The sequence below is a fragment of the Apis mellifera genome, linkage group LG4 (genome assembly GCF_003254395.2).
Source record: "Apis mellifera strain DH4 linkage group LG4, Amel_HAv3.1, whole genome shotgun sequence".
Lineage (NCBI taxonomy): Eukaryota > Metazoa > Arthropoda > Insecta > Hymenoptera > Apidae > Apis > Apis mellifera.
The window spans coordinates 3,725,050-3,734,600 of record NC_037641.1 but is presented as its reverse complement, the minus strand read 5'-3'; the positions used below and the strand labels follow the sequence as shown (position 1 = coordinate 3,734,600).

General features: G+C 22.0%; 3 protein-coding genes across 4 annotated transcripts; 2 read left to right on the top strand and 1 right to left on the bottom strand.

The window, feature by feature from the left end:
• Window positions 1-281: 281 nt before the first annotated feature.
• On the top strand, window positions 282-1,560 carry LOC408819 (transmembrane protein 147). Its single transcript, XM_006558676.3, has 4 exons — window positions 282-467; window positions 710-848; window positions 973-1,194; window positions 1,260-1,560. The coding sequence occupies exons 1-4, from the start codon at window positions 391-393 to the stop codon at window positions 1,509-1,511; spliced, it is 690 nt and encodes a 229-aa protein (XP_006558739.1). The 5' UTR covers window positions 282-390; the 3' UTR covers window positions 1,512-1,560.
• A 566-nt stretch (window positions 1,561-2,126) lies between these two features.
• LOC408820 (DDB1- and CUL4-associated factor 8) lies at window positions 2,127-6,464 on the bottom strand. 2 transcript variants are annotated; one of them, XM_016911897.2, is made up of 13 exons: window positions 6,350-6,464; window positions 4,844-5,257; window positions 4,586-4,777; window positions 4,425-4,517; window positions 4,088-4,353; window positions 3,859-4,002; window positions 3,542-3,765; window positions 3,307-3,472; window positions 3,065-3,227; window positions 2,835-2,965; window positions 2,660-2,779; window positions 2,459-2,575; window positions 2,127-2,377 (listed from the first exon to the last, which is right to left on the bottom strand). In XM_016911897.2, the coding sequence occupies exons 2-13, from the start codon at window positions 5,163-5,165 to the stop codon at window positions 2,231-2,233; spliced, it is 2,085 nt and encodes a 694-aa protein (XP_016767386.1). In that variant the 5' UTR covers window positions 5,166-5,257; window positions 6,350-6,464; the 3' UTR covers window positions 2,127-2,230. The 2 variants fall into 2 exon arrangements, with proteins under 2 accessions (XP_016767386.1, XP_016767387.1); XM_016911898.2 differs by having other exon boundaries at window positions 4,088-4,341.
• A 148-nt stretch (window positions 6,465-6,612) lies between these two features.
• LOC727071 (acylglycerol kinase, mitochondrial) lies at window positions 6,613-9,544 on the top strand. Its single transcript, XM_003249332.3, has 9 exons — window positions 6,613-7,178; window positions 7,381-7,651; window positions 7,808-7,927; window positions 8,018-8,408; window positions 8,483-8,598; window positions 8,672-8,856; window positions 8,932-9,075; window positions 9,143-9,261; window positions 9,391-9,544. Exons 2-9 carry the CDS (start codon window positions 7,542-7,544, stop codon window positions 9,502-9,504), a joined length of 1,299 nt encoding a protein of 432 aa, XP_003249380.1. The 5' UTR covers window positions 6,613-7,178; window positions 7,381-7,541; the 3' UTR covers window positions 9,505-9,544.
• Window positions 9,545-9,551: the final 7 nt, after the last annotated feature.

Genomic DNA, 9,551 nt, shown 5'->3' with positions numbered 1-9,551 from the left:
TAAACAGAATCAAATAATCTCTTTATGAATAAATATTATAATGAATATACTATATGTAATAATGAATAATAAAAATATATATATATAATTTGTATACCTGAAAAAAATTATTTCTTTTCTTAATTTCTTTTCTTTTTAATTTAATAATAATAAATTTTTAAGACTAAAGATATATAATCACAATCAATTTTAAAATGAATTAAAAACTATTAATAAAATAACAAAAATTGACATTTTATTCATGAAATTAAAAAATACAGAAGTTTTCTTTATCGACAAAATTTATAATAGTCATATATGTATTTTCGTTTATCATTCTCTGTGTATAAATTGTTTGATATTTAATGATGAACAATATCTAAATTAAATTGACATAATATTATTTTAAAAATGACATTATATCATTTTGGAAACTGTTTAGCTTTAGTTTATGTTCCATATTACCTTACTTATAAATATTCAGGCTTGTAAGTACATTGAAACTATTCCTAACCTATTTATAATCCTAATCTATATATTATTGGAATGTAATAATATATCTAAAATAATATTATTACATAAATAGATTAAAATAATATTATAATAATTTTCGAATTTATTTTTATTACGATGATTCTATTAATGTATATATATTCTAATAATAACATAATTAATTGCAACTTAAATTTTAATATATCTAAATACAAATAATATATTTAAAAATTTTCAGATCAGAATATGGTGCATTTTGGAAATGTATTCAAGCTGGAGGCATTTATATATTTACACAATTAATAAAAATGCTTGCACTTGCTACATTTTTTCCTACAGCAGACAATGTAGGAGGTGAAGGTTTTGATTTAATTGGTGTATGTATTTATATATATATTTTTTAATTTAATATATATATATATATATATTTTAATTTAATTTAATTTTAATTAATATAAATGTATTTGATATATTTGAATTGACATAAAATAAATTTTATAGGAATTTTTAAAATCCTCAATAGATTTAGCTGATTTGGTAGGAATACTATTAGTTTTGAACAATATTCCTGGTAAAGGACATGCAAAAGTTTTAACTGCTGGAGTTGGATGGGCTGGAGCTGAAGTATTACTCACTAGGTTTCTTTTGTTATGGGTTGGAGCAAGGGGTGCAGAATTTGATTGGAAATATATTCAAAAAAGTCTTGAATCTAATATTAATTTAGTAAGTAATATTTATTATATATTTTGCAAAAATATTTTATTAAAAACTTTTAACTTTTAATATAGGTACAACATATAACTACAGCAACACTTGTATGGTTATGGTCAAGACATGATTTAAAAAGAAGTTTTGTTCCAATAGTAGTTGGTATGCTTATACTTACAGTTTATAGGCCACTTATCTTAGATTTTCTTATAGTATTTTTTTTAACTGGTCCTTGGTCAACCCTTATTGTTAAAGCTACAACTACATTTATCATGGGTGTTACAACATTATACATGTATGCAGGTCTTGCTCATTCTATAGGTATTTTTTGAAAAATATTGTATTTTCAAATATTAATATTACATACTATAATTACATATATATATTTATTTCTTACTATACACAATTAAAATAAATCTTGTTCTATAATAATAATAAATTATATTATTATCTTTTTAATTTTTTATATTTTATATAAATTTATTTTATTTTACATATTTTTATAACAAAGGAATTCAATTATACTAATGATAATATGCATAGAAACAATCCTTTATTTGCTAATATATTACACATCTTGAGATTTAAATTTTGTATTTTTTAACAACAATTTTCAAAACACAGTTTATATTTATTCAAAAATCATGAAAATATTAATTTAAAACATTATTAAACTTATAAATAATAAAAACAAGAATGTAAATATTTCTCAAATATGATAATAAATATTTAATTTTTTTTTAGCAATTTTTTAATTTTGTCAAAGAATAAATTTTGAATGCTAAAAATAGGATCATATTATTTCTTTTTTTTTTTTTAATATTTTACATATCTTTAGCTAATCTTTATACATATTCAACTATAACTTTTTTAATAAATTAATTAATTTTAATAAATTATTATTTGTCTTATCAAACTATTAAACTGGTAGAACAAAAACAGATTCATTTCTTTATCATAATTATCCATTTTTAATAACATCATTCAAGGACATTGTATAAATTATTGTATAATTAATGTACAAAACATAAAATAGTCTGTCTTAATACCTCTAAGATGGAGGACATTGCAATCTTATAATTTCATCTCCCTCTGATTGACTATCACTATGATCAGAAGAATCTTCAAGGATATCATCATCGTCGTCGTCGTCGTCATCTTGATTTTGATCACTAGAACCTCGACGTGCGTTTAAATTCTGCATCACAATATAAAATAATTAAATAAATTTTTATATTATATTCTTATTCTTATTCAACTTATATTTGTAAATACGTACTCTTACTCTTTCTGTATGACGAATATGTCTTAATAACATCCAAAGCATTCGCCTATCAAATGCATCGGATTCAGTAGTAGTTTCTTGTGCTCTATTCACTGCATTAGCTGTGACACACTAGAAAAAATCGTAAATAAAATAATATTACATATTTATAATAATTTACATTTTATAAATTATATATATTTTGTTTATACATACACTTTCTAATCTTGAAAGTGAAGGTGGGTTTTCGCAAGATGGAGCCCATATTTTTACATCACAATCAAGTCCACTTGTGGCAATAATAGGAATATGTGGATGAGGTTCTAAACAATTTACCTATACGACAGAGTGTTATTAAATTTTATTGTTATATTTTTAATAGATTACATACCACTCCTTGCTCATCGCCAGGCATCCAATTTACAATTGCTTCAGAATTCTTCTCCCAAATGAATATATTTCCACAATCTGATCCAGACATAACGAATTCACTCTTTGGTCCAAAAAAATTAACTCCCTTTACTGTAAGGTATATAAATAAATATAATATTAAATGCTAATCTTTATTTAATTCTTATTTAAATTTTATCTACAAAATAATAGCCATACAATTAGACATACCAGTAGCATTATTCCTATGACCTTCATATTTATGAACAAAATCTCCAGTTTGTGGTAATATTGCATCAAATAAGTATATATCTTCATCATTATAAGATGCAAGAACTTCAGTTCCATCATAATTATATAAAGCACAAGTTACATGTACGTATTTATTCGAACGCTGTAATTTATGAAAAGTAAATTATAAACGAATATAATTTTGCTATTAATCATCATTTTATAAAATTCAAAAAACATACCAAATGTTCAGGACATAATTCATGTACAGGTGCAGACACATTTCGTCTATCGTATATTCTAACCGATTGAGAACGACCACCGACACAAAATTCGTTGCTTTTAAGAGGATTACAATGAACACTGTATAATTGTACATGGGAGGAACCATCTTTTACCACTAGCAACCTATACAATCAAATTATTTTTGTACATTATAAAAAAATATGTTTCGTGAAAACTATTTGAAAGGCGTACTTCGTTGGTTTTTCTTCTCTAATATCTATGGATAGAACTTTTGCATCTTCACCAACAGACACAATTACATGTGGTGTATCCGGATGAAGTGCAAGTTTATGAGTTGGCGCGTTGTGCGTAGCTAGTTTTCGTGAAACACCACGTCTAATATCTAATAAACGTACTTGTCCATCACGAGCACATGTGGCCATTAAATTTTCTACATCAAATGGTAACCATTTGGTCTGAAAATTAATAATAATATAAATTTATAATATTGCAAAATAAAGAAATTTTATTTATTTAAAATATATTAATGTATTTTAAACATTAAATACTTGAAACATGTTACTCCTATGACCACTAGCAAAAGAATGATGTTTTTTTCCTATTGCCCAGTCCCATATAACTACAGCTAAATCATCAGAACCACTAGCCAATAAATTTCCTTTTTTATTAAAATTTAAAGAATTAACACAACCCTATAAAAATGATACAATTATATATTTTAATAATAATAAAAATTTTTAATCTTTTAAATATAAAATTTAAAATATAAATATATACCTCATGTTCTTTAAGTTTATACATAAGTTCAAAATGTTCTACAACATGTAAGGAGCCATAATATCTACGTTGAAATGATGGATTGATGCCTATTTCACGATGAAGGAGTTCTGGCACCACAAACCAATTTGGTTTTGGCTTTTTCTTTTTCAAACAAGCAGGAGTATCTGATTCTTCTTCACTAGATGTTTGTTCCATACCAAAATTTGAATAATTTGATGAAAGAAACTCCTCTAATTGTCTCAATCTCTGTTCTATTATTATTTCTATTAATATTCAGCAATAAAAATAACATACTTTTTCAAACTATGAAATTAATAAACTTAACAATACAAACCTTCATCTTCTTCAGAACGTGTAGCATCACTATCAATTTCTAGCCCCTCTTCATCATTCTTTATTTCTCTAGGAACTGCAGTTGCCTCAGTTTCTACATTTAAATACAATGTAGTACGAAAATCTTTTAAAAATTTTACATATCTCTTTTTTACCAATTACCTGGTCTCATTTCAACATCTTCAGTAGTTCTTTCACTACAACTATCCTTAGATTCCCTTATTAATTGTGCATTATCTACACTTTTATTTTCAAATTTTGATTTATTACACATATTTTCATTTAATTTTTGATGTTTACTTGATTCTTCATTAGAACTATTACTATCATTAAAACTATCATCATTCACTTGAGCTATAAATTAAATATAATAAATTCATATAAATAAAATATTTAAGTACTAAAATATTATTAAATTACCTTTTGAAATACTTCTTTTACACTTATTTTGATTATTAGATGGAGAACTTGATTCAGTATCATTTGATGAACTTGGAATATTGTCTTGAGAGGTAGTTGCCTCTGATGATATTGTAGAATTAAAAATAGAAAATGATGTATCTAACTGAGAATTTTTATTCTCATTTTCTTCAAATATATTTTTTTTATTAACAATATCACATTCATTATCAATCAATGGTTCAACAAGTTCTTGTATTAATTCATCTGCTTTGTTGTTGGATGTAGACAATTCAATATCATCAACTTCTTTATACACCTTATGATAACTTTTAGAATCCATTTTTTAATATCATCAATCTACAATTTTCTATATAATAAATATTTCACTTGTACTTTTCATCTATCAATATTTATATTACAATTTGACTTTATCTGTAATGTAAATTTATATGAATATTATGATTATATATATAATGATTATAATCTGTCATATATATAATAAATAATTAAAAATATAAAAATATAATAAATTAAAAATAAGTTAAAATAAAGTTATTCTGTATTTTGTATATATAATATGATTTTAAAAAATTATTATATATATATATTTATATAAAAACTATTTTATTTCTAAATTGACAATAATCTTTATAAAATTTCAAAATATTTAACAATAACATATACAAAATAAATTTATAAATACTTACTTAATATAATATAAAGTTAATTAAACAAAATTATATAAATTAATTATTAATTAAATTATATATATAATTATATATATATAATTAATTAAATTAAATGTAATTATTAAATATATAATTATAATTATTGAATGATTATTAACATTTATTGATGATTTTTTTATCTTTTCAAAATATTTAATAAATTTTATTATATTAAGATTTTCAATATCTTCAAAATACATTGTCATTTTGAAAATTAAGGTTAAAAATATTTAAGAAAGAAAAAAATGCATGTATACTTAGAGATTATTTTAATATTGATTTAAAAAAAATCTACAATAAATATAGAAGAACTTCATTCTATATTTTTAATTATTTGCATTATATAGTTATATTCTATATGACACTTAAATTTTTAAAAAATCAATTTCTAAATAAAAAAAGTGATATTAAGAAGAGAACGATGATTTAAATATAAATAAATTATTAAATTATTTAAATATATACATATATTCTATATTTTATAAATTATTCTATTAATTTTTAATATTATATATAAATGCAATGTTACAAAATATGAACATAAAATTAGAAAATATAAAACTAAAAATATAATTCAATTGCTGTAATTTTCATTTTGAAATACTTAATTAATTATTTATTATTACATAAATTTTATAAAATATTATTTTTTTAATACAATTTAAAAATACAGAAAATACGCAACATTTATGAAATAATGAATATGTAATCTTATGAATTTAATACGTTTTACAAAATACAGTAACTATACATAACCATCGACAAGTGACAGAATCAAAATAATTATTACACTGACCTGTCATCCGTAAAAACATATTATTTTTACGTATACTTAAATATACGAATAAAAAATTCGCACATTTACGTGTTACATAAATTTATTGTCCGTTAATTCCTGTGTAAATGAAATTAACTGATAAAATGGCTGATACTTATGAAAGTGTCTTATTGTTAGCTCACAGCAATGCTGTCCACCTTAACACTTTCAGTTCGGATGATGTCTTAAGACACAAAATGGCTGCTGTTGGAAAACTATTGCCCATTTGTAAAACGACAAATGAAAATCGAACTTTGTTCAGGACTGTATGTAGCATGGGTGACAATATAGTGAAACTAGAAAATAAGTTTAAAAGTTTTTACTATTCTGATTTATGTTATACTACAAATACGCAATTGGCGTAACTTCTTTTCTACTGTCTTTTGTTTAAGAAGTAATTGACAAAAAAAAAGAATTCATAATTGTTTTATCGATCTTTTTTTGAAATCTTCTTGTTTTATAATGATGATGCATAGAGAAACATAATTATACACATAAAAAACTGTTTTACAAACAATTAGTTTTTAATCATGAAAAAGTGATTAATGTGATAATATTTGACAAATTTAGAAATAAAATCGTATTTATATATTGAAGAATCTAGATGGAGCAACTATTACATAACATTTTTTATATCTTTTTTTCATATTTATAATAAAAAATAAAATGTAATTATTATATAAAAGAATATTTATCAATATCACAAATGGATTTATTATTTAAAATTAAATATTCTAATTAAACAAAAAATATTTTCTAATATTTATGTATTGTAATTTAAATGGAATCTTATAAACATTTAAAACATGTGAGTATGAAAATAATTCTTCAGTCAATTTGTTTCGTATTTATTCGGTAAAGAAGAGGAATTGAACAAAAAATAATTAAAAAAAGATTAAATTTCCATAAAATTAACAATTTCTTAAAATATGAATAATATAAAATACTTTTATTAGTTTTTTGATAAATTTTTATTGAAATTATTAAATAAATAAATATTTACCTTTCAGATAAAAACATAATGCAAAGAATAAAAATTTCATCTACATTAACTTCTTATAATAGATATATGTTTTTAAAAAATTTATAATTAAATGAATATGTAAAATATATCAGCTAAAGATTTAGAAAGGTTATGTTATTAAAAATCTTGTGTTTAGAAAATTAAAAAATGGCTAAAATATTAAATTTTTTCCGAACTATACGAAATAACTGGAAAAAATCTCTTATAGGAGGTGCAGCTTTAACATATGGAATTTCATATAGTAAAGAAATATATGAGTAAGATATAACTTTAAAAAATTGGATTATTTTTAATTAAAATATTTGTTATATATATAATTAATATATTATCTTAATATATTAATTTTATGATAATTTTATGATATAATAAGTTAACTATTAATAAATTGATATTAAAATTAATATAATTTTTAGCACTGATCAATTAATGAGACAATATTGTGAAAGTATTTCACAATATGGTGATCTTCCACTTCCAACAAATATAAAACCTCGCCATGTAACTATTATTTTAAATCCAGCTGCTAAAAAAGGGTTTGATTGTTTGATATAAATTAAATTAATATTATAAAATAAAATTCTGTTTATTGATTAATTGATATTAAATATTATTATTATTTATAGGAAAGCTAAAAAATTATTTCAAAATTATTGTGAACCACTTTTGCATTTAGCTGGAATTGCTGTAACTATCATACAGACAGAATCACAAAATGATGCTCGAAAAATTATAATGAATTTAGATACACCTACTGATGCTATCATAGTTGCAGGAGGAGATGGTACATTATCTGATGTTTTAACTGGATTAGTAAGGAAATATGATTTGAATCTTAAATCAGTTAAACAATGCCCTATTGGTATTTTGCCATTGGGACAAACAAACAAAATTGCAAAATCTTTGTATCATAAATATGATGATCTTTCTGATATAAAGCAAATGATAGAGGCAACAATGGCAATTATAAATGAAAAATCTAAAATGATGGATATGATTGAAATTAAACCTATTGAAGTATATTTCTTTTATATAAACATAATTTATTTTTAAATTTGTCATTAAATTTAAATTTGATTTTAAAATTAAAGGATAATCCTGAAGAACCAGTAAAGCCAATTTATGCTATGGGAGCAGTAGAATGGGGTGCATGGAAAGATGCAAATGCTTTAGCTACAAAATATTGGTATTGGGGACCTTTAAAAAAGTATAAATATCTGTTTTTAATATTTTAAAATTTATATCTGCATTATACTTATACATTATCTAATATTATATAGATATGCAACTTATATATTTAATGGTTATAAAGAAAATTTAAATAAATATTGTGATGTAATATTGAAATATACACTTCCTTGTGAAGGTTGTTCTCGTTGTAATCAAAAAAATTCAACAAATGGATTTTCTAATCTAAACACAAGATGGTGGCATGTATTTGCACCAAGGAATACTATCATTAGAGGTATATTTTTATTTATATATTCGAAATAAGTAATATCTCAAAATCTGTTATTAAATTATTATTATTATTTTTTAGATAGTATTGATTTTAGTAAGATAATAAATGAAAAATGTGATATTCTCCATGAATTACCTATATCAACTTGTGAATTACATATAGAGACTTCTAATATAGACAAATCACAAAATGAGTCTCCATCATCTTTGAAAGTGAAAATGGGTATTTAAATAAATATTTTATTTTTAAAAAAAATTAATATGATCATGAAAAATTGTTTTTATTATAGGTCCAAAGGATATAGATTATTTTTCTTTTGTATCTGAAGGTTGGAAAAAAGAACAAAATAATAAATCATTGTGTGAACAAGTGATAGAAGCAAAAAAAATTGAATTAACTCCACAAACAGTAAGATACTTTATAAATATTTAAGATATTTTACTTTAAAAAAAAAGATAGAATTTTTGTAATTTCAATTTACTTTTAATTTTAAATTGTTAATTCAATTTTGGTAAACATTTTTGATATACATTACAGGTTAATAAACATTATACGTTATATATTGACAATGAAGAATACGAACTAAAAGCAGTTGAAATTAAATTGTTTTCACAGGCAGTAAAAGTATTTTGTCCTCAATTCAAAAGTTGATAAGATGTATATAAGATAAATAAAATTTAAGAATTACTTATTTGTTT

What these genes read in the sequence shown, in the direction of transcription:
- LOC408819 (XM_006558676.3), top strand. Translation starts at nt 391, where the DNA reads ATGACATTATATCATTTTGGAAACTGTTTAGCTTTAGTTTATGTTCCA. An exon ending in AAGGTTTTGATTTAATTGGT is followed by an intron (nt 849 to 972) that starts GTATGTATTTAT and finishes TAAATTTTATAG; the next exon opens with GAATTTTTAAAATCCTCAAT. An exon ending in TTGAATCTAATATTAATTTA is followed by an intron (nt 1,195 to 1,259) that starts GTAAGTAATATT and finishes CTTTTAATATAG; the next exon opens with GTACAACATATAACTACAGC.
- LOC408820 (XM_016911897.2), bottom strand. Translation starts at nt 5,165, where the DNA reads ATGGATTCTAAAAGTTATCATAAGGTGTATAAAGAAGTTGATGATATT. An exon ending in ATAGGAGTAACATGTTTCAA is followed by an intron (nt 3,766 to 3,858) that starts GTATTTAATGTT and finishes ATTAATTTTCAG; the next exon opens with ACCAAATGGTTACCATTTGA. An exon ending in CACTTTCAAGATTAGAAAGT is followed by an intron (nt 2,576 to 2,659) that starts GTATGTATAAAC and finishes GATTTTTTCTAG; the next exon opens with TGTGTCACAGCTAATGCAGT.
- LOC727071 (XM_003249332.3), top strand. Translation starts at nt 7,542, where the DNA reads ATGGCTAAAATATTAAATTTTTTCCGAACTATACGAAATAACTGGAAA. An exon ending in TATAGTAAAGAAATATATGA is followed by an intron (nt 7,652 to 7,807) that starts GTAAGATATAAC and finishes TATAATTTTTAG; the next exon opens with CACTGATCAATTAATGAGAC. An exon ending in AATCCAGCTGCTAAAAAAGG is followed by an intron (nt 7,928 to 8,017) that starts GTTTGATTGTTT and finishes TATTATTTATAG; the next exon opens with GAAAGCTAAAAAATTATTTC.